Below are 27,419 nucleotides of genomic sequence, written 5' to 3'. Positions count from 1 at the left end.
CTCTCTCTCTCTCTCTCTCTCTCTCTCCTAGCCTCTCCTTCTTTGCTGCTCTCAGCACGCTGTGACACCGGAGGCATGATGGCATTATTATGCCCATAAAGGTGTGAACACTGGGAAAAATCTACACATTTAGGAATAGCACGAGGGCTGCTCTGTGGCTAGGTTATCTGTAGCATTGTAAGCATCTGCTCAACTTTTTGCGGTTTATCTTTGCATCTGTGTTTGTGTTCTGTCTGCGTGTACATTTTTTCTTTTTCTTCTTCACTTGAGCCGGTATGCACATTTCTTTGTTCGGGAGCTTATATATGCGCACTAAGTTTCCAGCCCACTGCGTGTAATCAAGTGTGTTTTGTGTGACCGTCTTGTGTGTCGTTGCTGAACTGCTTTTGAGCTTATCGTGGGATTATGTTTCTGTGTCAGACCTACTTTTACCTTTTATCAGTATTTTTAGCCCCTTCTTTTTTATATTCAGGTTTTTCCATTCGGCCATCATCTTAATGAACACATACATGTATTTTTTTTTTTGATTATTATTATTATTCCTCCCTTCATATTTAAGTCCACAGGCTTTTCCGGTAATCCTATCAGTTCGGCCTTACCCCCTAACCCCGCGACTCTCCTCCGGGCTCCAGCAGTAATAAAAGAAAAGCATAATCCAGTGTTTAGAAATATGAGATTTGCTTGTTGGAATCCAGCGAGCCATGTTGGATTAAGGGTGGCCCAGGCTGGCCTAGAGGAGGTGGCTCTGTGCCCCCTGGTGATCCTGGCCTCTGGGATGGAGACAGGGAGGAGATGTGTGAAAAGTACAAAGTTGGTGACATCAAAATGAAAATGGTTTCTTCAGATGCAGGAAAAAATCAGACAAAACAGACATTTTCTGCGTGTTGTTGATTTTTTTTCTGTGTAAGCGTGTGTGTGTGTGTGTGTGTGTGTGTGTGTGTGTGCGCATCGAGGAAGAACATGGGTGTGTGTTCGTGTTATTTATGGCTGCCAGGATCTGAGATGATAGAACAGGAAATTGGGCCGCTTTTTCATTTTTTTCCCTCCCTTTCTGTTTTTCATACTGCACCCCGCTCATTTCTTTAATACCCTCTAAAATGTAAATCCGTATGCACACATGCATCCCGGACAATGCGCTCGATGTGAATTTTATGTAAAATGTACCCATAACTCTAGCGGGACGGTGTAACGTATGACTCGCTGTAATTTCATTACGTAAAAGGGTTTTGTGTTTGTTGGAGAGCGGGAGGTATATGCATGCGTGTGTGTGTGTGTGTGAGTGTGTTTATGGTGCGTTTGTGTTTGTGGGTTAAGAAGACAGAAGAAGTGATTATTAGTAAAGCCTTATGTTTGTGTCGTGCCTGCGCACAACTGTGCAGGGTCGAGGGGTGAATGTGTGTCAACATTGATAACGCAGAGATGCAAAGTGGGCAGGGGGGCATTAAATAAAGAGGGGAGCCTTTCATTGACATTAGAATAATCCAAGCAGTTTTTTGTTTGCACTCATGTAGGTAGGCAATCTACATATGGGGCTGAATTGGAAAGGTCCGATCCCAATAATTTCTAATATTCTAAGTAATGTAAAGTAGAGGCTGATCTCAACTTCGGTGACCCTTACGAGAAAAACATAAATGAAGATTAGAAATATGCTTTTATTTTGTTAAGTGCGTTTTATTATGCCGTTTAAAGAAAGCACTTCCAGGAGACCTACGTACACATTCGCGTAAATTGTAAAATGCGTCATTTTGTGTTTTTAAAACATGTTTTTTCTTTTATATAAAAGTTTCATCGATCATACAGCGTGACCTACTGTTTCTTTATAGCAAAATAAAAAATGAAATCAAATCCCAACTATAACTGCACTCAGTTATAGTTGAAAAAAAAGGTAAACTGATGAACGATGGATGCTCAAGGCCGAACATTGAACAGCTAGACTATTCAGACAATGTTCTCATATCTGTACTGTTAAGACTCTAATTTTCCCCTTCAACTGCTAAATATGAAATTTACCTTGATCACTTCCTCTGCTAACCTGGTGAACAACACCTTCCAATAAATACATATTCTCACGAACGATACCTGATAATGTGATATACCGTGAATACACATTCAGTCGTCCGGTGTGTTTTTATCGCTCTGCATGTCCTTGTGGCTGCATGTTAATACCTCCACACTGCTGCTCTGCTTACACCATAATTCTCACATATATGTCCTTGTGTGGATTTCATTCAATTAGTGTAATTAGGGGGCCGAGCTGGGCCGAGTATTCCGTCTTTTCATGCATTATTTTTTAGCCATTAACCTTCCGCCCCCGTACCTTTATGCTTCCATCTGTGTGTGTGTGAAGCAGCTCAGGAGGTGGTACACTGAGCTGTCTCGGTCTTTCTCTTTTTTTCTCTTTTTTTGATGTTTGCATGTTTAAAGACGAAGTTGTGTCTGTGTGTCCACTGTACATTTTCTTCATATCTTCTTGTGGCTGTAACATCCTTCCCTTCAGTCTCTTTCACATCCTCTCTCTGTCTGCTTAAACAGGCATTGTACACACACTGCACACGCATGTAAACACCGGCGCTCATACACAGATGAACACCTTTTGTTTTATAAAGGAACTGCCAATCTTTAATGTGGAAATCATGCTCTGCTGATATTGATCCAGGTTGCTCAGTGGGGGCGGTGTCGCCACTTACTAGCGATAGCAGCGAGGCGAGCTGTGAGTGCGTTCCTTCATATTTGTGTGGTGTGTGTGTTTTTATGTGTCTCGCTTCCTGTGTGTGTGTGTGTGTGTGTGTGTGTAAGCTGTACCAGACACTCCAGTCTATTGGATTGAGATTCATTCGCTATTTAAGGGTCAGGGTTCGGGCCACGTGTGCGCTGCTTGCCTCGCTGATCAATACCGCTGCCACACACCCTGCCTGACCCCGGCATTTTGTCACCGTAAATCCCCCCGGCTCCCTTTTTCTCCTCTCTGTTGGCCCCCCTTCTCCTCCTCCTCAACCTCCCTTTTCTTTTTTTCACCTTTTTTTCACCTTTTTTTTTTTTTTTTTTTGCGTCTTAAGTCACTGAAAGAAGTGATGGATTCAAGGGGGAGCACTTTGTAAGATCTAAATACATTTAATGTAGTCGGGGATGGGCCTTTGATGGCTAATGCTTGGAGATTCAAGTGATGGGCTTGTCTCAGGAGGGATGTGCAGAGCAGAGGAAGGAGCCATGTGTCCCTCCTCATCTGATGATGACTCCGTTTGTGGGAGGAGAAAGTTGTTTTAGCAGGAGCTTGTGTTTCGTTGGAAAGCCCCATTAGCGTTTCATTCCTCTCAGGTACAAATAAACTACAGATTGGGAACTTATTTTAAAATACCAAAATGTTGAATTATCGGTTTCTCATTGGTGGAAGTGGGTAATTATTTATTGAAAAATGTCTTAACCAATAAAATTGCCAACCAAAGTCTGACAAAACTAATTTAGCCTAATGTCAACTGGCTAAAATGAACTGGAAATGTCGTAGGTGAGAATTTTTTCTGGCAAAGATTATGATCTCTGACCTTCAGGCATTTTAGGTGCACAATGGCAAACATCTCACAGCCTCCTTGTGTATATAAACAAACCAGAGCAGGAAATATGATGCACAAAGGAACAGACACCTTTATACATTTTATTTTATGCCACCCTATCTAAATATTTCACTCACTTACCCAGTGCAAGCTGGGTTAAAGTTATTTGGCAACAAGTTAATGAGTTAAGTTGTGAAAATGTTGCCAGTGTCTAAGAAGTTACTGGCCTCCTTTTTCCTGTCCATGCACATCCAGGTAGAGACACAGGCAAAAATAAAAACACACAACACATTTGTCCTCCCTCCGTGTCCTTCACACATCCTCCAGCCTGCTCCTCATTCCATACGAAATGCAAACACGGTGCCCCTTCACCTCTCATCACTTCTGCTCTACATACCCCCCTCCCCTCCGTCCCCTCCCTCCACCTCTCCTGCCTTTCCTTCCCCTCCATCTCCGGGCCGACGGTGTCAGCCGTCACGCTGCGCAGACGTGTCTGCCTGTCTGCTTTGATATAGTAGCATAAGGTTTGCCTGATCACCAAGGTCAGGGACGAACAATCTATTCAATCCACTCATTATTATTAGGGGTATAAATAAATTTGGGTTGGGAGGCTGCACCTTGAACCTTGAACCCACATCCCTGGGCTGAAATTTATCTTTTTGCCATTTTTCCCCCTGTTGCTTGGTGACAAAAGGTGTCTCTTCCCCAGCCTCTCTACCTCTCCCCTCTCTGCCCAGAGCGTGCGATGAATCCATTAAGTGAATGAGATGGATGCTGCCTCTCTACATATGCAATATTCAGAGAAACGGCCTCTGTATTGACAAATATCTCAGTCCGCGACACAGTTAGATGTATCGGTGTGCCAATAAAGAGATATAATACGTAACATTTCCTCATTTAAATGTCTAACAGTGACAAGACCTTTGTAATATATTTTCTTGACTTGTGTCCTTACATTATCCAAATGTTTTGCGATTTTAAACCTCAGCGATATCCGTCACTTTACTAAGTAACGGTGTGTTATCATTTGGTCGCCTGTTGCTAGAACGTCACGGGAAATATCAGATGATACATCAGAGAGGGATGGCTGAAGTCCATAAAAGTGACTGACCATAACGCGAAAAGAAAACTTGAATACATTACCTTGTCCATGAGCATTTGACATATCAGATAGACCATCACTGGTAATGGTGATTGTTTGTAAAGACAACACCTCCCATGATCCCACGCTGCATCATATCATCGTCTAACAACGTCTTTGCTTAAAAATCACAGACATGAAAGCCTCACACTGTACTGTATCTGGCTCCCTGTGTTATTAACAACAGTTCAGCGTCTCCCACTTGCTTTTGTCCCTGATCCCCCCCCCCCAAACACACACCCTCCCTGCCCCGCAGAAAACCAAATTATAAAATCATCGAGAGCATGATGAGATTGCTGCTCGGTTATTAATCTTCAATAAATACATCTTGACCCAGGGATTAAGTGTATGCCCTCTCCACCCCCTTGTCCTCTCCACCCACCCACAACCGCCTCCCCCCACCCAACCCCTACCCCAACACCCACCACCCTCACTCATCTCTCCAGAGATCCTTTGACATGAATTATGAAAAAGAAAAAAAAAAAAGGAAAGAAAACAACAGCCAAGGGGTTGAGGGAGAGGGAGAGAGAGAGGGGCCGGAACAAATGTTCCAACCTGGATTGTGCACTTTGCGACTGATGGTGGCGACCTTGGGGGGCCCTCGGGCCGAAGTGGGATTACTTCTCTCTGGGAAAAGACGAATAGTGTGGCTGGAAACACGATGAAATAGAAAAGCTGGTCACTCACGTTCAGGGTGTGTACAATTAATGAATTTGCAGACGTGCTATTTGTCAGCGGGCTACAGCGTGCTCATATGTCAGGAATTGATTAGAATTTGAAAGTTAGAACACATTACACCAGCACCTTATTCAGAATGCAACCATACTGTATATAATAACCAATTAAACGGACATGAAGTAGAGCCCCGCATGTGTACACGTTTGCTGAAAACGAACACACCTTCCGTCTAAGAACTGCCAAAATCACCATGGAACTGACGGATAAATCCATAAACCTTGACCCGCATAATCGCACCGGTAAACTGTTGTTGCTTTATCATGTGACAGATGTCTTCTTCGTTTTGTTCGAATGAGAAAAGACCCGGCTCCTGCCACATGCCTCTGGCCTCATCGATTACCTGTTGCCCTCCTCCCACACATGCACACACACACACACACACACACACACACACACACACACACACACACACACACACACACACACACACACAGACGCAGCACCGAGCCGGGATCAGCAGTAAGGGGGAATAAGGTGAGCTCTAAATTTGTGGGTGAAATTCATAAAAGGATTGAGGACAACGAGGCAGAGCGGGTCAAAGACAGAGGGTTTTATCAAATTGGCATGCAAATTAACAGGCTTGTAGTAGGCAGGTCATAAACAGGAAGTTGGTCAGAACATAAGTGGGAGGTGTGATGGAAAAAAATCAGGAAATTACAACCTAATCGTCAGAATACATGATGGCATTGTACATTTCTGGAGACCATGAATACATTGAAACCTGTCTCTACATTTCAGCTCTACATGGTTTACATTTGAATTGTAAGGGTTCGGATAAGATCGTGTGCCGGCTGAAAACACCAGCTTTATTTGCCACAAGCACGGCTGGAAAATGTACAAACTGACACCAACGTTTTATTCTGGCAATCGGGCTGAGGTGAGAAACGCACGAGCAAAACATGACGAAGTGGCGCGGAGAAATGGCTGGTGAGCTGGTTATGTATGCTGAGGGGCTGATGAGACAATGAGCAGCAGGTGTGTCAGCAGGCGAGCAGGTGGATACGGGAGTCAGGTGACCAGTGTTGGTGGTGGTGTTGGGGTGGGGGAAGTCGGAGGGGGCATCTGGTGGACAGGTGGAGAACGGCAGGGTGACGGGCCCGTGGGAAGTGAGTAGTGACTGGAGGCTGGACTCTCGATTCTCTCCGTCATTGTAAACTGTAATAACATGAAGTAAATCTCAAGGTTCAGCATCGCTGAGAGTGCAGCATTGATAATTCAACTTACCTTCATTAGCGTTGGGTTAGCTTAGCTTTGCAGATGTGTAAAAATGGCGGGCTGTGTTTTTCATGGGGTTATGTGCTGGACTATTTCTTGACTGGGTACATTTTTATACTTGTGTTTTTTGTTATGATTAACAAACTAGATATAACATGTTTGGTGAACTCTAGAGGTGGTGGTAGGTTGTTTTTTTTGTTTACCTTTGAACGTAGCCAGGCTAAATGTTTCCTGTGTTTCCAGTAAGTTCCAACACCTCTTGGCAATAGCTTCATATCAAAGAGATATGAAGTGATTAGGTTCAAGTAGATCTGAAAACTTAATGAGAATAAATTTACTTTTTTTCTGCTGATTGTGGATGATAAATTGTTAGATTACAGATATGATGAAATTAAAGAAAATCAGGACAGAAATTCAGAACAACCGGGCTCTTGGTCTGAACGCACAGACGCTCATATTTTTGTCAACCAACAGGAAGCATCACTGGAGATCTACAGTATCCTGCCCTCGTCTCCCTCCCCCTCCTCTCTGTGAAGCAATATTCAAATTAAAACGCTAACAGGCGAACACGGAGGGCTTACCCTCATCGACTCTCCTCCCCTCCCTCTGTTTCATGCAGGCGAACCAAAGTGAGCGCTCTCCTTTCCTTTGCCACTTGAACTGCTGACTTGAAAAACAACAATTATACTAAGTGATTTATCGCCTCCTTCAGCCAGAGATCAGAGCAGACTGTGTACCGGTGAGACCCTCTTTGATGCTCGCAGCAGACTTGTTACCGCTGCTTGTGACGGCCATGCAGCGTGTTGCTGGTGTGCAGGGGGTCTGATCTTTGGGGTTCTCCAAGTTTTTGGGTGCAGGAATTCTCCTCCTCCTGTCCCTTCTCCCGCTCCTCCTCTCTCAGATCCCCCGTGTCACAGGGAGCTGACAGCTGAGCAATGGCCCTTCCCGGCCTGTAGCGGTAATTGAAAAGCGTGATGGCTGGCTGCTGGTATAGCGACCATCTGTGAGTCTGAGTGGTTTGGTGAGTGTTGCATTCGTGGGCGGGGAGGTCGAGGGTTATGTGAGAGCCAGACAGCCTCCCGTGGGGAGCTGTTAACACCTCATAGAAGCCAAAAGGCCCCCGAGATGGCTCTTTGCGGGGCCAAAGCTCCTAATGAGAAAAAAGGTGATTATCCCAGCGTGAGGCAAATATAAACATGTGCTGTTATGAATCTTGACAGCAGCAAGAAGAAGACAAACATCTAGCTGAAATGGGGATAAAGTGTCAGTATTTAAAACATTTCTAAAAATGTCTCCCAAAGCAGCATCTTGCTAAGCTCATTTCTGCTCTACTCTCCCAGGGAATTTGTTTTCACAAACATAATTGTAGATGGAAGATTTATTACCTATGAAAAAAAACAATTAATGCTGAAATGATGGCTCATTTATTCAGATGATCCACAGGAAATTAATTACATCCAGATTCGATCATTTATCAAAACAGCTTCCAAATGCAAAAGGAGCAGCTTACTTTTCTTTGTTTTCGAACATTAAAAATTGGATCCTCTCTTGAACGTTGGTGAGAATCAGGGCTGCACGATACGTTTAAGAAAAATCAAGTTGCGATTTTTCTTACAAACATCACGATTGGGGCTCACAATGAGTAGAAATGATAATTTTTGCATCCCAGTTTTAATTTTCATTTCCATTTTTCACACAAAACACTATTAAAACCCTGACAATGTTACATTTGTTGGGGTATGTACTAGGGTCTGTTGCTTTTGTCCCACAGTTTAACATTATTGATTTGGATATTGCACTTGACCGAACTGCATTCTTGATAATATTTCAATGAACCGTGCAACCTCAGTCAGAATTAATAAAGCAATGTCATCATTCACAAACATTTTGGACTGTGATAACTAAAATTTCACATTGTTTTGGGCATTTCAAACACTTTTTCACACACTGTTGAAATTACATGAACTAATCATGCAGTTTGGTTTATCTCGTGGATTCACATTCAGCTCAAATGGACCCGTGAAGCAGTCATTAGTGGTGACCAAACACGCCGAGTGAAAATCAGCATGCGTCTCATGTACACACTCCTGGGTTAATGCCTCTATGAAGCGCTCCGAAGATTGCATAAAAAATGACAAACATCCAAACGGCGGGCGGCGAAGAAGAAGCGCTGAGTGATGCATTAGCCGATACATTTCTAATATGAATGTTCCCGAATGCATTTCAGTCAACCATTGCAGACAGATTACCAGATATTGCATTCCCGTCTGAGAATGAAATGAAGAGATAATTATGCAGCCGGCGGGGTAATGGAGAGGTGGAGCCGTGATAGATTTGATTAAAGTTGTCAGTAAAAACACACGCTAATGACCATGTTGATTAGTTAGATTGCTTTAATGCGGCTGCTGCCATTAATCTACAGCATAAACAAAAGTATCCTGTTGGTCAGTGCTGTGTTGGCACTTTGTTTGCCTCTCTATGTGTGTGTGTATGTGTGTGCGCCATCATGGAGACACTTTATATTAAGTTAAAAGGAACTTTCACACAGTTTTTTTCAATTTTCTTTTTTATTTGGAAGTAGGAATGTTTAAACAAAACACACTAATTTGTCTGGGTAAAATATGTTTGATGCATGGAAGTCAGACTATTTTCTTGTAAAAAAATTTTATCCTCTAGTAATGAATGGCAATCTTCCTCATAGTTTTCCACATCCTTGCGGGTTCTCCTCTTCCATCTCTTTTCCCAAGCAGCCACAAAACCCCTAATAACCACTGCAGGATCTTATTCATTAACACGCTGCTTTAATTGATTGATATCTGTACCACAGATAATCCACTGTGCTCCTCCCCTCCACCTCTCTCCCCCTCATCCCCTCATCCCTCCTCCTGAGGTCCAAAAATGAAAAAGAGAAAAAAGAGCACGCCGCTGCCGCCATGCATCCATGCATATATTTGCACGCACACACACACACACACACACATGCGCGCGTGCACCAAGCGGCCTCCCCTCCGTTGCTGCTCCATTAGGTCTGAATTGTGGCTGTGATGTGTGGGACCCAAGGGAGGTGTTATTGTCAGACCTGATTTACTCAGCACCATCTGACACGGGGCCGGGGGGCTTGTGTGTGTGTGTGTGTGTGTGTGTGTGTGTGTGTGAGAGAGAGAGAGAGAGACAACAGGAGAACTGCCAGGCTTCAGAGTCCTTTACAGAAAGGACAGTCAAAAGCAACAGTTTAACTGTAGCTGCAGAGCAATAGGCAACCTTAAAAGTCATTGGGATATAAATACGCAATATATTTTATGATTTACACCTTGTAGTTTATATTTCATAATTGTTTCACTGCCAGTACTTTGTGAGGAAAGATTTTATTTTGGTGTTGTCATTCAGAAAACGGAAAAGATTAGTTTTAGCATTTTATAAAAACCAAAGACAAATGAATGAATCCCATATATTTTATATATATATATATATATATAAATATAAATATAAATATAAATATAAATATATATATATATATATATATATATATATATATATATATATTGTGTTTATATATATATATGTGTGTGTGTATATATATATGTGTATATATATATATGTATGTGTATATATATATGTGTATATATGTATATATGTATATATATGTAAATATATGTATTATATCTTATTTCAAATGTGTATCACTTATTCTATCTTATTCAATCCTAAAATATAGTGTGCATTTAAGCAGAGCTCTTATCTTTGTACCGTTAGAGTAACGTTAAGTAAACTCTGTTCTCCTCAATCATTTAGAGATTAAATAAAGAAATAAAAAGCTCTTTCACTCAAATTGAATGTTAGACTTTTTTTGCTAATCAAATCACAGTCTTGTTCCAGTGCAGACCAATCAAAATCTGGTCATGTAAGGTGCTGCTAATGTCGTCTAAGATTCAAACTGATGAGATATCTAATAGATTACAGCGCCGCAACAATAAATCTTCACGTAAAAGTGTTTTCGGGAACCTATGGTCTATTTTTTGTGCAGATTAAATACACTAACTTTTCAGCAAACACATCAAATCAGCTAAATGGTAACCGCCAAAGAGCAGAGAGAGTAGAGATGCGGTTAGAGTACTTTTAGACGAAGACAAAACAAAAGACAAAATCACCTTTTTCATCCTTGTATAAGCTGCCAAGCACAGTGTCCGGTGAGTCTCACACAAAAATATGTGCAGAACATTGAGGTCAAGTTAATTTGGGATAAGTAAAAAGCGCCCAGGCTTGTAGTGACACACTGCTCGGGGGGGGTTAATGTGAATTTGTAAATTGTTTTGATAGTTTAGGATTGGAAAGGGAGTGGTCGAAGTTTGTGAGAACATTTACAATTTCTTACATTTCACTTGCTGTCATTGCGATTGTTATGTGCTTCACGTCTGTGTTAACAAAGAGAGAAGACGTTTTTATCAGAAGAGAAAGATCTTCACTGATTGATTTTCATGACACACAAAATTCAATAAACTGTCCATAAAGAACATCAGACATTTTTGAGTTGAAACCACATAGTGCCTCTTTCAGTTATTACCATTGTTCTCACTGACAGATGAGGTTATCGTAAATGGGGGAAAAAAGGTTTGGATTGAATACATTTAAAAATATTTTGGTTTGTGTGAACTTTCTGAAGAGTCTTGCATCTGTTTATCTCACAATAATGAGAACAATGGGAACTACTGTTAAATTGGAAACATTAATTCAAATTTTAATACTGAGTATCTCAAATCACTTTTAGTTTATTTAATTTTGTATTTCTTTCTCAAAGTGTCTTTCTTTCCCTGTACATGTAATGACTTTCAATTACCTTTGTACATGTCATAAGATATACAAGATAACTGACACCATTGTATATATTATCTCCCCGCATCCTCGTCCCTTATCAACAGGAAGTCAGGTTATTACATCCCGCCTCTCTGCCAAAGAACTTGTATCAATTAACTGTCACGCCAGTCATGCATTCACTCATGTGCACACAAGCCCTCCACCTTTATTTCCCACCAATTCTTTTTTTTTTTTCCCCACCAGTGCCCCGACTATTGTGAAGCTGCTTACCTCTTACTTGTTAACACCTCGTTGACAGCTGCTTTCCTCACCTTTGGGAGGTCTCGTACAACCCATCTGACAAATTGCATACCCAACTTAATCTAATTCTTTACTGAGAAAACTCAATCTGAAAGAGTGGGATGGGATAATCCCCATTATTTGTTTAGGGGAGTTCATCACATGGTCACCAAAATCTCACACCTGCGAGTGTGGTCATTCACTGAGAGATAAGCGTTTTACCACAAGAAAATTCAAGTTCAGAAAATTCAAACGCAAGAAAAAGTGCTTCAGGCTTTCCCATAAGCGGCATGTTTTTCAAGCCCGTCTTCACTGAGCTGCACATGGACCACAATCAACAGATCAAGCTTTTGAACAAAGTACTTCCTGTTTACTCTGCGACATATCAGCCTGTCTAACCCTGAATACAAACAAACTCGTAAAGTGACCAAACCGGGCATCTAGGAGATTAAGAGAGCCTTTCACACTTCACTCTCACCGCCTCCCTGTCTTTGCCAAACACTTCTTCGGGTCAGGTTACACACCTGTCGCTTCTGAGAGGCAACAGTGATACCTGCCACTCAGCCGGACGGATTCGGCCGAATATCCTGTCTGGTGTTCCTTTTCTTGTTGTGGCAACCTGAGGAGCAGAGCGGGCGGACATTAATGGCGGAGGAAGTTGGAGGTTGCACTCCAAAACAAAAGGCTGGAGGACAGCTGATCGCCGTCGCGCACGTCATACTTTAGAGACCTGCACGCACAAAGCAGTGCGATGATGCAGACAGACACCCAGGCATGTAGAGGACTACAAGCACACAGAAGTGTTTTCTTTGAAAGCTTTGTTCTGAACCAATCATTCTTTTGTTTGCTATTGTCTTTTGCATGAATGAAGTGTCGCTTGATATGACACTGTGTTAATGTAATTGTCATTTTAGGGAGTCGGGAAAGTGCTCAGCTCCCTTTTGCAAGTAAATTGAACGATGCAATACAAAACCTTAATGATCTTGTTGTTTCTGCAAACTTTATGTTTCTTTGCATGAAAGTCCTATGTTTAATGTTGTGACAAGGCTCTGCGTAAGGCCTGGTTAGGTTTAGGCATTAAAAAAAACATCTTGGTGAGGGTAAGGAAAAGCTAATGTTTTGGCTTGAAAGGCCCATTTTTGTTGCCACAAATATGCTGACACCACGAAAAAAAAATACTGTAGCCAACATGTTCTGACAGTCGCTAAAATCACCCGGTTCTGTCAGTCACAACGGGAAGCCAAGGGTGGTGTTGAATAGCGGTCTCTCACCTCGCTTCACAACATGACCACTCCTCCTCCTGATAAGAAGACCAGCCTCGAAATACTCAATAATATAATTATTTTGTCACCACAAACATTTTGTCCAGAATGCAGGAGTAACTGATTAAAGAACCTATTTGTCCCTGTATGACAAACTGTGTCTTGGGGATAATAAAGACAGCTCGAACCCTTGAATGATAGCATAAAACTGAAATACTGGCTACTGACTTCGTATCAATACTTCAAAAGTCTGCTTAAGCGCTTCAGCACTTTAGTAAATGGTCTTAGTTTCTTTCCTAAATGCTGACTAAAATAAACAAATTTGATCTAGGCCTTGATATTTATGACAGGTCAGTTAAAACTTTAGAAAGACCTCAGAAGCAAGGGAAGAAAGAAGCACATCACCAGCCACTATAGAAGCAAATACATAAACATGCAACTGCACACACACGCACACACACACACATACAGTCACATGCACGCTCCCACCTCTGCATATACTGTTTAATCTACTTAATTGAACCTGACTTTGAATAACTAAACAAATGAGGAAATTCACAAGGGGCACTTGATCCCTTCTCGGCTAATGGATTGGAGATTCCTTTCCCATAGGGGCATTTGGGCAAACAAGACCCAGTAATCTCTGAATTGATGAGTTGACTCTCTGTCTGCATCAAATTTCTCCACTAAAGAGCTGTTGAACCCCTGATACAGTGTTGGTAGTTAGCCAGATGCTCAATTTGCAGACACAGGCAGAACTGCCGGCTCGCTCTGGTTTCACTATCAGTGCTGTGATGTGCTGTAGATATGCAAGATAAATACATAAGATAGATGCTGCGTCAAAGATATAAGATAAATGTGTAGGATGACTCTAGCTTGCTAGCTCATGTTTCTTGGCTATATATATATATATATATATATATATATATATATATATATATATATATATATATATATATATATATATATATACACATTTCCTTTAAAATACATCAGGTTCCTTTGAGTTCATTACAATTTACCAGTGCAGTCGAAAGGGACAGAAACTCCATGTTGATGTTTGGTGACAAATTTATTAAAGTCCTGTCATTTAATCAGGAATCATCATCATCATCATCATCATCATCATCATCATCATCATCATTACCAGAAGGAATAAATAAGACATAAAACATTTTCCACATAAACAAACATATACATCAGACCCCTGGGGTGTCAAAGCAGTTCTTCCTTTCGGGGTTTGTTGAACAAAACGAACGAGATACATCTGAGAACACACAAATGCATAGAAGTAATTGGACCCCTAGGTACCATTTAAGACAACATCTACTTCATTTTTGCCTATATCCCTGTTTAAGAATGTACAAAGTCCTCATATCTGGGTTCTTATTCATGTCCAAGACGGGGTTTGTATAAAAATAAAGTCTCCACAATGATAAACCAATATATATAGTATATTTATATATATATATGTATAGACATTTGGCAACAACCAGACATTTAAAGACTCTGAACGCTGAACTGATTTCTGTACCTGAACACAGAGCTGACGAGAATGAAGAGGTGGGGTTGGTGAAAAGTCCAAATGATCTATTTCTCTGTTTGTGGTCTGTTCATTGTTCAGAAAAAGCTTATAGTGGTATCTGAAAACTGAACATTTTTGACAGATTTCTTGCTTTAAATATCTTCAGGACAGTTGTTAGGCCAAGTGCTTTTTAACAAAGGACAGTTTTTCCTCCTTCCTGCCATCCAAATCACAGACATAGAGAGAAACTGCTAGTCAGATATTGGTGAGAGAATCCAAGGACAGCAGTCTAAGTCCTTTAAACAACCACTGTCCACTGCGTGACTAATTTCCAGTTTCTAAAATCCAACAGAAGACACAGAAAACCAAAAAAAAAAAAAAAAAAAAAGTCAAAAGTCAAATATCTCTTCAAAACTGCCCGTGGTCCACCTCATCTAACCAGGAGGCAGGACTGGCAGGAAAGTCCGGGTATCCTCCACTGCTGCCAGTGGAGAGGTCCGAGCTTGGGCCATTGGCACCTCCCATGGAGGCTCTTACGGCAGGGTTGATCCCCGGCCCGCTGCCCTGGGTCATGATTGAAAGGCCGGAGTCGGGGTAGACCAAACTCGAGATGAGCGGCTGGTGTCTGGGTAGCCCCTGAAGTGACCCCGGCGACTGAGGAAGGCCGTAGGGGCTGTTGGAGCGGATATCGTGGAACTGGTCCTGAGAGGGAAGGACGCCATGCTCCATGGGGAAGGAGCCATGGTTGTTGCCCCCTTGGCGGCCCCCCATGGCTGGAGAGGACTCACTCAGGCTGCTGTAGATGCCGTTAGTGAGGCCGAGTTCTGACATGGGTGGTTCATCTGTGAAGTAAAGAAGTGATACTTCTTATTGCAACTGGAGTGCACTTAGTAAAAATGATATTTTCCACAATGAAAAACACTATTTCTTTTATACATTTCCCTTGTACAAGCCTGTATTTGTAGCAGCTGATGAAACAACATTCAAGTGAAGTCTTCAATAGCACTTTTATTGAAACATATAATGGACAAATGACACTGTAGAGGCAAGACTGAAGGAAGGTTGGGCAGTTCTGTAGACTGACTTTATAGCACTAACAGTTAATTCTCTAGCTTAAGTAGGCCAGGCCTTTTGACATTCACTTATAAATATATAAATAAAGCTTCTATAAGTATTCCTGTCTGTTTTGCAGTTAGCACTCCCCCTCCCTCCTCTCTAGTAATTGCCAGACATATCAGCAAACAGGAGGGTGCTGCTCCAGACAGGACTGCCTCTTTATGGAGCTCTCTGTCATGATTGGATAAAGTGGGCAGGGATACCGTAAAATCTATTTTTCTCTATGACTGCAGGAGTGAGGGGAGGAGAGCCATGGGTTACTGACCAAACCCTCTCTCACAGTGATTACTGTTGCAATATAGAGCTATTTAACACTTATTTTAACAAACATGAATCACTTAATGCAGCTTTAATACGTATGACAAACACAATTTCCTAACAATTTTAAATGAATGCCCTTCAAAGGAATGGATGAATGGAAGGTACCACTTTATAATATTGGCATTAAGCTTTATGAATATTAATTTTACTCATGTTTTAGAACAATTCTTATCACAAAGTTGCAATTGATGTTTATAATACTTTTTGAAAAAAGGTTAATAAATACTGTGTGGTTCATCTATAAGCAACAGTATGTACTGTAGATGGAAAATATGAAGTTGCAACTGAAGTTTATAGACCTTTAAAGTTGCTTAATAAATTAGTTAAGCATTTCTTAACAGTGAACTAAGCTGTTATCTAAAGTTAAATTAACTATGAATTTACCATTTGTTAATGATGGTTATTATGAAGTGTTACTGGATAGAAAATGAAAAGAAAAATCAAAGAAAATTTTTAATTTTTCTTTTGCTAATTATTGATTTATTTTCTGGGAAAATGGTAACCATGTGTTTGCACATTTATTAAAAGCAAAGTCTAATTTTTTATTATTTAGGTTATTTTAACCTCCCTGTTTACCATCTAATGAATGGTTTAAAACACACTACCATCTAGCTGCATGCAGATATACAGTGTATTTGTAACTGGTTATTAATTTCCTGGAAATATTCTAAAGCCCATTGTCACATTCTTTCAAGGGTTTTATTTGTTCTACCCACCAACACGGCAGCCATCCTGACACAGTATGAAAAGCACCGGTGTAAATAAGAAACGAACGATAGCTGGATTCAATTTAGCTGGTGTTGTTCATGCTGCCTCCCTGTCACGCTGTCACAGCCACTTAAAATCAAACAAGGAGCCATCGTCACTATGAAGAATATGCATCCTCTGACTCTACCTGTAAAAGACACCTCGGCGTCGCTGTCCATGCCCTCCTCCTGGATGCTGTCCTTGTCAGATTTGGAGCTCCCTCGCGACCTCTTCATGTTGCGGAAGTATTGGCCCCACCTCTGCCGACCGGCGTCCTTCTTCAGCCTTTTCTCTTTGGCTCGCCTGTTCTGAAACCAAACCTGGCGGGGGAAAAGACAAGATATATTATTTGGCAAAAGGTTCTGGTGACTTGTAAGAATCAAATCTGACTGTTTAGAACAATGTCTAAAATTCCTATGAGTGAATTCAATTTAGTAGAATTTTGTAAACCAAATTAAAACATTTCTCTCATTAAATGTATACAATCATGTCATCATGCCTCTCGTACACAAATTAAATCAGAATTCATTTTTTGAGGACTGCCTTTGGAAGTCTGAGCATGAGACCTGAAATGGTGACACTGACCGGTAATCCTGAGATCAGCGTCCCCCACACTGGATTTATCACGCATTTAATTAACTTCACCGACAACTACAAGTTGTCCTCACCCCGGTGGGAGCAGGCAGGTTAGCGAGCCACTGATTTAATTCATTAAAATGTTTCCTCTCTCCACTTTTGAGCCGATCTAATAAATTTTATCTCACACTCTAGAAAACGTTAAACCTCAACCAGCCTGTAACCTCGCCGCTCGTCCGTGAAATCTGACGCAAAACGAATAAACGCTGCGTGTCTTATTAATTCTAACTGAACACGCAAAAAATTAATTCATTTCAGTCACGGGCGCAAAAAGGGATTTTACATTCCCTTTAATGATATTCCGCCCCGGGCGAACCCTCTTCACCCCTTCCGTTTCACTGAATAATGAGGGGCATTTTAGTGGCTTCCGTCTCTACTTTTGTCCTTGCAAATAAAACAATATATATGACCGCCACCTAGCAACCGGCGCGAGGCTCCTCAGCCGCAGACAATATGCGAGGGGCCCTCTTAGCATTGTTAACGAGCCTGCACTTAAACCGCGCTGACTTTCATGTGGACTTCATTTTACTCCATCTAGCCGTAAATTCCCCCACCCCAACTCACACACACACACACTTAGTAGTACAGTAGGCTTGTGCCAGTTCGCCCACAATTGTCCCCTGATAATAATGCAGTAAGGACACTAATGGAAAAGCCCTTAATGGATAATAATGTACCTGCACAACCCGCATATCCAGGCCCGTCTCCGATGAGAGCTGCTCCCGGACATGGCGGGCGGGTTTGGGAGAGTTATTGTAGGCGTTCTTCAGCGTTTCCAGCTGTTTAGCGGTAATGGTGGTTCGTGGTCTTTTTGCAGTCGAGTCTGCTTCTGAAAAAAAATTTTGAAAATGGACAACACGCTGTGAGCCAATGATGGACCTCGACATTGTCAATTTTTTAATGTTTTCAGGCCCGAGATCTTGAGAAAAATGGTTCAATTTTGCAATAATTTAATTAAGGTCCGATATTTGAAAATCTGTGATAGGAACACGCATCAGAGCAACTGATAGCATAAACCAGCCTGCATAATATACAACTTTCTAATTTAACATGGATGGATAAATTCCCCCTCTGCCTATAAACCAAAACCTGGCATCCTGTGCATAATTTGCATCATGTCTGCACATCTGTTGGCCAGCACAGCAAAATACAGAAAAACCATCATCCAAATGGATGCCGCCCAAGTAATTGCGCCCTCTCATTAGTAAAATAAACGTGTGTGTTTTTAGTGAAAACTTAGCGCTAAACTCGCCGTATAAATCCACACGTGGCGTCGGGCAGTAAATTCAAACAAACAGATGGGGAGATAAAACTTAAGCATGGCTGGTCTGCCCTGCGAGGAACACAGCCTGCTGGGAGGTTTTTTTTTTCTTAAGTGAAAGTGAACTTGCCGTCGGTTAATGTAATCGTCGCATCTAATGAAATTGTTTTGGGGCATATAAATGATGTGTTTTAAAATATTTTTTGACAGCACATTTGAAAGATTATTGATTAAATTGATTATTTTACATCAAATCAAATGATTCAACATATAATATTGTGTAAATAATAATAACAATGGTCTAATATTTTGTCATTGAATGAAAACTTACCATTACTATACTGTGGGTTGTTTGGTAAGTCCCGCAATTATATGTTTTTGGTAATAATATGTTTTTTTTCGTAGAATATGGCTAAATGAAACTTTTTACAACCTGTTTGTTAAGGATTTAAAATATTTGCATAATGTCCGTTTAAGAAAATATTTTCCGATTTTACACACATTTATTGCAGATTGTAGAATATATTTGTTTATTAGCTTATCATTTATTTTGACTTATTTCTTTCTCATAATTGGACTTTTAACATATGTCTGACTTCTCCATCTCCCTTTTAAACCTCCTCTCTCAAAGCAAAACCTTTTTTTTAACATACAATAAGCAAATTTAAAGACAACTAATTAAACAACCTGATATGCATAAATCAAAGTGGTAAGGTGCAGAGAAAGGGGGCCTCTGAGGGATTATTTTACATTTTTGGAAATACGCTTTGCCTGTTTTCTTTCTTGCCGACAGTTGGATGTAACAAAAACCTAGACATCATACACCATGTTAACTAAAGATTCTTCAGAGGTGCTGATTGTTTCCATATTTTTTTGTAAATGGGAAGATGGTTCCTTGTGAGTGGCAGCCTGTTGCAGCAGCTCTTGCTGACCTTTTCCCTCCATTTCTATAAACATACTGTCCTTTGACTGCGATGACACAGACGTTTCCCCCTTTAAGGAACAAGTAAAAGAATTCTGATTCTGGTGTATCATCTGCCCAATTTTTCTCAAAGCTGTTTGAATTGTAAAAATGAAAAACCTATATATGAGAATCCTCTGTTTATGTTTATACATCATTGCTGCTGCATTAAAAGTGGGAAACTGCTGATTGTAGATGTATTGTAAATACAATACACTACACTACAACTGTATGTCATTCCATTTAATTCCAGACTGCATTTAAATACATCTAGATATTTTACCTAGTTCTGGAATGTATAAAAGCTATAAAGGTAAAGCCTAATAGATGCTTTTATCCATGTTGTGAATTAAGCAACCACTGCACATGATGACAGATTGTAACACATGGACATTCATCCTGACTCCCTCCTATCTCCCTGTGTGTCTCCACTCAGAGAACAACAGTAAGACTTATTGAGAGCTGATTCCTTCGAGCGCCTCCAGAGCGCACGCGTAAAGCCTCCGAGGCCTCTGGCTTTTACGCAGCTATCCATCGATTGATCCGCCGGGCAACGACGCAATTAGCACAGGTGGGTCAGCGTTTTATGGGTGACCTCATTGTCACGTCAAAAGCGCGGACAACGCTTACCATCACATAAACCCAGAGATTAAGGTCCGAAGAAAACACTGCATCGTGTCGCGATCATCTAACTAATAACAATCATTTTAATTGGTGGCCAGTTGCCCCCCTCCCCCCTCCCCCCTCCTCATCCCCTCACTCACCTCTCTGCTTGGCCGTCTCGTAGTCGGCCTTGCACACCAGCCTGCTGTCCTCCATCAGGTAGTACTCGTCCCCCGTGGCCAGCTGCCTCTTGCACACGATGCAGGCGAAGCAGTGCAGGTGATAGACGAAGTCCTGCGCTCTCCTCACCACCTGTGTGGGCGGGATGCCCTGCTGACAGGCCGCGCATTTGGTCCCGAATCTCCTTTTTGGAAATTAGACGATTGCAATCAATTCGTGTAACAACAACAACAACAACAACAACAACAAAACGTTCTAATCATGAGAATTTAAAGCAGATAAGAAAAAAAAAATGAGGCAAAATGTTTTCAAAAGCTTACTCACTTGAAGAAATCCTCTTTGCAGTAGACGCTGTCGCCCCTGCTGAAGCACTTCTCGGCCAGCTGCGCCTGGCAGTCGCTGCACTTGAGGCACTTGCTGTGCCAGTGGCGGTCCAGCACTTTGAGGATGAAGCGGTCCACGATGTGTTGGTTGCAGCCCGCGCACACTGGGATCTCTGCAGGAGGAGGGCACGATGGTCAGTGTGGTCCGTGCACGATACATCGATATGTTTAGATGGCGTGGTGTGTGTGTGTGTGTGTTTGTGTGTGCGTGCGTGTGCGTGTGTGTGTGTTGGGAGGGGGAACAACTGTCAGGGGACGCGCATAACGAGTGAACATGCGTTTTGTGTGTAATATGGTGTATAACACGGCTTCCATTCAGGACAACACGCGGCTAATCCCAGCTGATGAGACTTTTGTTGATGGGCCTTTACCTTCTTCTTTTAAACCTGCGCTTTTATTCTTATTGCACTTTTGTCAGTCATTTATTCCTGTCTTTTATCTGGAGCTGATTCACTTGGTTCCATTTTTCATTCCTCTTTCTTTGCATTTTAGTTTACTGTTCCATGTAATTTATAGATAAATAACAATAACAGTCCAAAATGCCGGAAAACAAAAACAAAAACAGAACAAAAAATAAATAAATAGATAGATAAATAAAAATCATATCCCTTTTCTACGTTTGCTATCATCATCATCGCTCCTTTCCTTTTGCTTCGAACGAACTCACAACATGTTCGTCATTTACACACAAATATTTCAATTTCATTATTATTATTATTATTATTATTATTATTATTATTTTACCCCGGTGTAGTCAAACAATCTCGAAATTGCTGCTAAATCCACAGATCCTTGATGAAATAGGACAAAGTGAATGAAGCACAAAAGGCTGTATTATCATGTTTACAGCAGCAGGCCTGAGCTAAACGCCACTAAAAGCAAATAAAAATAAATAAATAAGCACATAGCGTAAAGTAAACACACAGACAGACACGAAGCGAGTCAAAAGGAGGACTGACGTGTGGACGCGTGCACTCATCTCGTGTTTTATTATTATTATTATTATTATTATTATTATTATTATTATTATTTCAATCCTTTCACTGCAGTTTAGGATAATTAGTACAGCAAATCCATTCCCATATATATATAAACCAATCGGCTTCTGCGGTCAAAAGAGATGGTCCAAACTCACGTTTTCACCTTAAGTTGGATGGATAAGTAAATAATTCACATTTGTTTAAAAGGTGATGAATTTATAAAATACATATATTATAGAATTATTCAAATGTATTACATTGGGATATTGGTGCAATAAGCAGACGATAAATGACCTTTTCAAACATTCATAATAAAAATGGCCATCCGTCCACTTATTTCCGCTTTTAGATTAAACTGAAAAAAGGGAAACGACGGAGGCCATTCTGAGAATAAAGGCAATAATATGAAATAAATATATAAATATGGAAGGTATTTCAAATCACCAAATAGGATTTAAGTTCAAATTTAGATATGTCATTAATCAAATATTGTGCAGCTGGTTACTGTTTTGTCACATGCGTATATCTTTAAGATTAAACAGCCATGTTTACACAGTTATGAGCAGACACAGCACGTCACAGGCCTTCTTAACGCAGCAATGGTGCGTTCGCGTTCAAAACAGCAGGGATATGGGATATTTGAAATAAAAAAAAAATAGAAATTAAAAAGAAAAAACACACGCACACAACGAAGTAAAAGATAAGATCTACCAAAATGTCAAGTGGGACGTTATCAGGCCCGGTTATTACTAATTGAAAGAGGCTCAACCACTTCATATTCCATCCGTGCAAGGAATCGCGTTGCCATTGTTCCGCTGTGGACGGTTCATGCAACTTTAACGAGGCGGTTTCTTCTGGAGCCCCACGCACAAGTGCGCCGGGAGCCGCGTGGAGAACAGGTGCGCGCGGCTCATCACTAATTCAACGCGCTCTGTAAAACTAGAAAGCTGCGGCCCCGCGCGCTCACGGCCGCGAGAGCAGAGGAGGTGTCCGAGCAAAAAAAAAAAAAAAGATGTGCTCGCATTGTGGGTGTATTAATATGAGCAGATGCATGCAAATCCCCAATCGAACATCCTTCTCTCTCTTTTTTAAATTTATTCTTATCTAACTTTGGAGCTCGGTCCAAACAGAAAAGTAAAACTGCAGGAGACGGTAAGCGTGCAGCAGCTTCACAAAATCCATCTAGAAATCCTTTAATGTTCTGTCCTGTGTTCCTCAACATGTAAAAAAAACTTCTGAATTGGTCATAACAAAAGTGGTACGCTTCAGAAACAGTGCATAAAAACATGCAATAAGACATATTAAATAGGTGAACGAGCGTCTGGGGGTGAACCTGAGGTTAAAGCCATGGTGCGTAAAAAGTTGCATTATCGAGATTTGGAGCAACCAAACATGGCACTTGTCCCTCGTGTCAACAGCTGTTAAATAAATAAATAAATAAATGAATGAATAGATAAACAAACAAACTCCCAGGACAGTGTGATCTGCAGCATCCACCATCTTCATACTTGTGACAGCCTGCACACAAACAACCCCGCAACACAAACGCCGCAGAAACAAGGAATAAATGATGGTTCTGTGCTGCGGTTACCTTTCCGCAGCTCCTCGCTGTGCGACAGCAGAGCGAGGAGCATCTCCGCGTTACCGGCCGCCTCTTTTGGAGACTCACCACTTCCATCCATTGCTCATGATTCACGCTCGCGTCCACGCAAATCAACTTGGTCCTGTGTGTCGTCTGTCGACGTTCATGCGCAAGACAAAAAAACAAAACAAGCAGACAAACTGTGCACGCAGGCCCGACGCGGAGCACGAGGCGCGCAGTGGAGTTTTCGGCTGGTAAGCGCTTCGCCGTGTTGGGAACCTGTGCAGGATTACAGCTGCGCCGTCTCCCGGGCGACAGGGAGATAGATTAACATCACCTACTGAGCGAGCACCTTTACCCGGAAGGAGAAGGACGAGGGGGAGGGGAGGGGGGGAGCCAATGGAGTTTTACTGATGGGGGGTCACGTCAGTCAGAGGAGACATTGCTGTTAGATCAGTAACATGAGAGAGAAAACATCCTCTTGTACTTTACTTCATACCGAATTTTAATTCCATAAAATCTACTAAATGACTTCCTGCTGGCATTAAACAATATGAGAGTCACTGTTAAAGATTTTTTTTTTTTTTTTACTGAGTTTCTGCTCATACTCCACGTGATGGAGCTGAAATAAGGTGTAAGTCAAATATTCTGGAACTAATCCTGATAACAGGTTTATTTATGTTTGTATTCCATCGAGTTATGGCCAAATATCCTCTTCACTGTTCTGAGCTAGAATTACCGGAAATGTTCATGATCTCTGGGTGGAAGTTGCAAAACAACAACAATAAAAATGAATAAATTATTATTATTATTATCAGAATCAGAATCAGAAAAAGCTTTATTGCCAAGTACGATGTTACACATACAAGGAATTTGTTGTGGTGATATATGTATGTGGTGATACATCAATATTATTATTGTTATTAATAATAATAATAATAATAATAATAATAATAATAATAATAATATCGCTTTTATGTAAATGACCAAAATACATTTTGGTGAGAATTCGCCATGTCAATCAAATTTCATCTCAAATTCCAGTACTGGCAGGTTGAAAGGAAAAAACAAAAACAAAAACAAAAAACAAGGTAGGGTGCTCAGGGGCCACTACAATCATGTGGCTACTTTTATTTATTTTGGTAGTTTGGTGGAAGATATTCCAACTCTTTAATATTTGCAGTATTAATGAGGCAATAATTCAAATTCAGAAATACGTTTTTTTTTCAGTAACTGAATAAACAAGCTGAGGAAAATAAAGTCCCCTAGCCTAGAAAACTGCCTGAAGCTAGAGAGGTGGCAGGGTCTGCCACATATAGACACAGCGAAAGAATAAACTGTGTTGTCCTTTAATGTCAGTTTGTTTATTCAGTCATGAAAAAACGACAGATTATTTATTTAGTTTGTTTCGCCTTAAAAAAGAATCTGGAAGATTGATTTGAATTTCTTCCTCAAAACTACAGAGTGCCCCTTTAATTCATTATATTTTGCAGCAGACGGAACACTGTTTTCTCTGAGAAAATAAAAGCAGCGCTGGCTCAGATATATATATATATATTTTTCATAAATAATTAAACAATCGCTGAACAGGTGCGAGCATCGACACACTTTGTTGCTGTTACCATCAACACTCCACCACATTCTTTATCACTGTTATTGGGCAAAAGGGGCATTTCAATTGGATTTAATGCACTTGCTTGTGGAGCCATGTGTGCCATGAGCTTTGTATGAATTGCCAAGCGTTTTTAAACATCTTACACACACACACACACACACACACACACACACACACACACACACACACACACACACACACACACTTCATCTCTCGTGTTGAGTGCTCAAAGACTTGTGTTTATTTAGGGGAGAGATTGGCTGTTCAATAACATGTTGATCGGGCCAACACCCCAATGAATTTTATTGACACTGATCTTTGGCACAAAAGAGCGCCTGGGGAAATCACGGGTAGTGCCACCGGGCGCGCGGGGCCGCTGATGAATCTAAAATCAATGTCCCATTTGCCTGTACTTTCTGGAGTATATGAAAGGCGTTTTGGAGAAAAGGTGCAGGGGTGCTCGTGGGTGCCCCCTCTTTACTTTTCAGCTTTGTAATAATTTTTTTCATGTCGTATTGATCGCTTACTTTTTTTTTTTGAGAGGGGGAGTGATGCACGACAGTAATGTGACAACAAAGCCATAAAATGACCATCAGAGTAATGGTCAGTGAGTCAGAGAAGAGTCGGGAGTGTGACGGGATGAAAGCGCGTTTTTGGTTTCATTAATTTATTCGTTCTTTCTTGGATTACCAGGTTTTAACTGCATGTGCTGCAGCTGCTCTCTCTCTCTCTCTCTCTCTCTCTCTCTCTCTCTCTCTCTCTCTCTCTCTGCTTTCTCCCTCTGTCCACCAATAATTCAGCTTTGGATCCGGCCACTGTTCTCTCCCCTCGCGCCCTCAGGTGTCCCACCTGTCGGGGTCGGAATGTGACACCTGTAGAGCTTTTTTTTTTTTCCTTTTCTTTTGGGCGTCGTGGTGGAGAGCAGCAGCTCCGTGCCTGCTGCCTGTCGCCACCGGCGGCCTCTCCTCTCCCTCCGTGCGTCCCTGCGCCCTCCATGCGCTCCCGTTACCACCGCAGGCGGCGGTGTGCCATGACAGCACGCGCGTAACATCTGTTGGTGTGATTCTCCAACAATGAGTTGCTCATTACACATTCATAACGTCTCCCGCACGCAAACGCACAGCGAAGCGCCTCCAAACAGTCAGGAGTCTGTGAATAATAGACGGGTTGTCCTGCAAACTGTTGCGTCTTTCTGCGTCGCTCTTTAACGTCCGCGTCCTGTTTGGGCCGCAAAGCCTCAACCCAGAAATGCTTTTAAAGGCGCAATTCGTAAGAAAAGTTGATTTTCGAGTCTCATTCCCGATCCGTCAAATGATGACGCTCTGGAATTGAAGGACGGCATCCCAAAAGCGTCACATTTTGACGAGCTTGGAGACAAAAAGCGTCGTTATTTGACACCAACTTCAGCGGAGTCGGTGTCCCTCTACAGAAACGTGGTTGCCTTCCACGCTAAATTAAAACACTTCCCGAGCGCAATTTCACGCCTGTCAGAGTTCAACAAGCATCAGAACAGGTCCCGCTGTGCTGACCCGCAGTCTTTCTCCAACATTTCACATCTAATTATAGCTCATTAACGGACCCCAGGACGCCAATTAAAACTCAGCACTGCCCTTAGCTTGCTCATAATTTAAAAAAAAAAGAATACATTTTACAGTGACGTGAGGTGAATTAGAGTCTTACCTTGACCCGAGCTGTACCGGGAGAAATTTCCGGCGTTCTGACAACTTGACCCCGGGTGTTCCAGCAACATTTTTGAAGATGTCCCGATGATCCACGCAGTGAGGGGAAGACGCACGCCTGCGACTTTTCTTTAAAATGCAAAAAACAAAAACGGATGCGTAACAGGCTACTGGAGATGTATCCTCTGGAGGGAGACCTGAGCTCTGCCCGACTGCAGCTCGATTCCTGCGAAACCGTCGATCTCTCTGCTCCTGTCGTCAGCCGCCGAAGAGCGGAAACTTTGAATATTCATCAAGTTGCTCTTTGATTCCGAGCTGGAGACGGCGTGTGTGTGTGCGTGAGCGTCAGAGTGAGTGAGTGTGTGAGTGTGTGTGTGAGTCCGGCAGAAAAGTAAAGCGGCTGCCTCTGTCCAGGGTGCTGAAAGGGGAGTTTCTCTAAACAGGCGGCTGGAGGCGTGTGCGCCGCTCCTATATCCCCCCTCCCCTCCCTCCACTCCCTCCTCCCCCCGTGGTTATCTTTAAGCGTACACACGCGCGCGCGCACGCACATGCACGCACACTTGCCCTCCCCTCTTTTTCTCCTGCTCTGGTGTTGTGGTTGCACGTGTCCGTCTTTCAAGGCGCACAATGGTGCAAGTGGGCATTTCTGCGGGGCATTGTTGTCGTGTGTTTTCCTTTCCGTCGCTGCGTCTCTCTTTTGTTTGGATCCAGAACAGACACGAGTGGAGTGCGCGTCCGTGCCGTTATGTTCGCTCACAGCTTCTTCTCTGCCGGGCCTAGTTTGCACTCAATGACGCGTAAAACTTTCAAAACAGGAAAACGGTGGAAAACTGAT

At 41.8% G+C, this 27,419-nt stretch overlaps 1 protein-coding gene and 1 long non-coding RNA gene across 6 annotated transcripts in view; one reads left to right on the top strand and one right to left on the bottom strand.

Moving 5' to 3' along the window:
* Positions 1–21,277, top strand: part of LOC119030400 — a 31,730-nt gene extending 10,453 nt beyond the window's left edge. The window contains exons 8-9 of one of the 3 annotated variants that reach the window (XR_005078259.1): positions 19,999–20,133; positions 20,691–21,277. This is a non-coding gene — a long non-coding RNA (uncharacterized LOC119030400). Of the gene's footprint in view, positions 1–31; positions 4,180–11,697; positions 12,686–19,998; positions 20,134–20,690 lie in introns of those variants that run through there. The other 2 variants (XR_005078260.1, XR_005078258.1) reach the window with 2 other exon arrangements.
* lhx3 (LIM homeobox 3) lies at positions 14,173–27,101 on the bottom strand. 3 transcript variants are annotated; one of them, XM_037117950.1, is made up of 6 exons: positions 26,586–27,101; positions 20,670–20,841; positions 20,327–20,529; positions 18,018–18,169; positions 16,853–17,024; positions 14,173–15,362 (listed from the first exon to the last, which is right to left on the bottom strand). In XM_037117950.1, exons 1-6 carry the CDS (start codon positions 26,653–26,655, stop codon positions 14,929–14,931), a joined length of 1,203 nt encoding a protein of 400 aa, XP_036973845.1. In that variant the 5' UTR covers positions 26,656–27,101; the 3' UTR covers positions 14,173–14,928. The 3 variants fall into 3 exon arrangements, with proteins under 3 accessions (XP_036973845.1, XP_036973843.1, XP_036973844.1); XM_037117948.1 differs by lacking the exon at positions 26,586–27,101 and adding an exon at positions 23,300–23,434; XM_037117949.1 differs by lacking the exon at positions 26,586–27,101 and adding an exon at positions 23,300–23,434 and having other exon boundaries at positions 20,327–20,526.
* Positions 27,102–27,419: the final 318 nt, after the last annotated feature.

The sequence above is a fragment of the Acanthopagrus latus genome, chromosome 12 (assembly GCF_904848185.1).
Source record: "Acanthopagrus latus isolate v.2019 chromosome 12, fAcaLat1.1, whole genome shotgun sequence".
Lineage (NCBI taxonomy): Eukaryota > Metazoa > Chordata > Actinopteri > Spariformes > Sparidae > Acanthopagrus > Acanthopagrus latus.
Note: the sequence above shows the minus strand (reverse complement) of the source record. Positions and strands in the feature narration are given on the sequence as shown.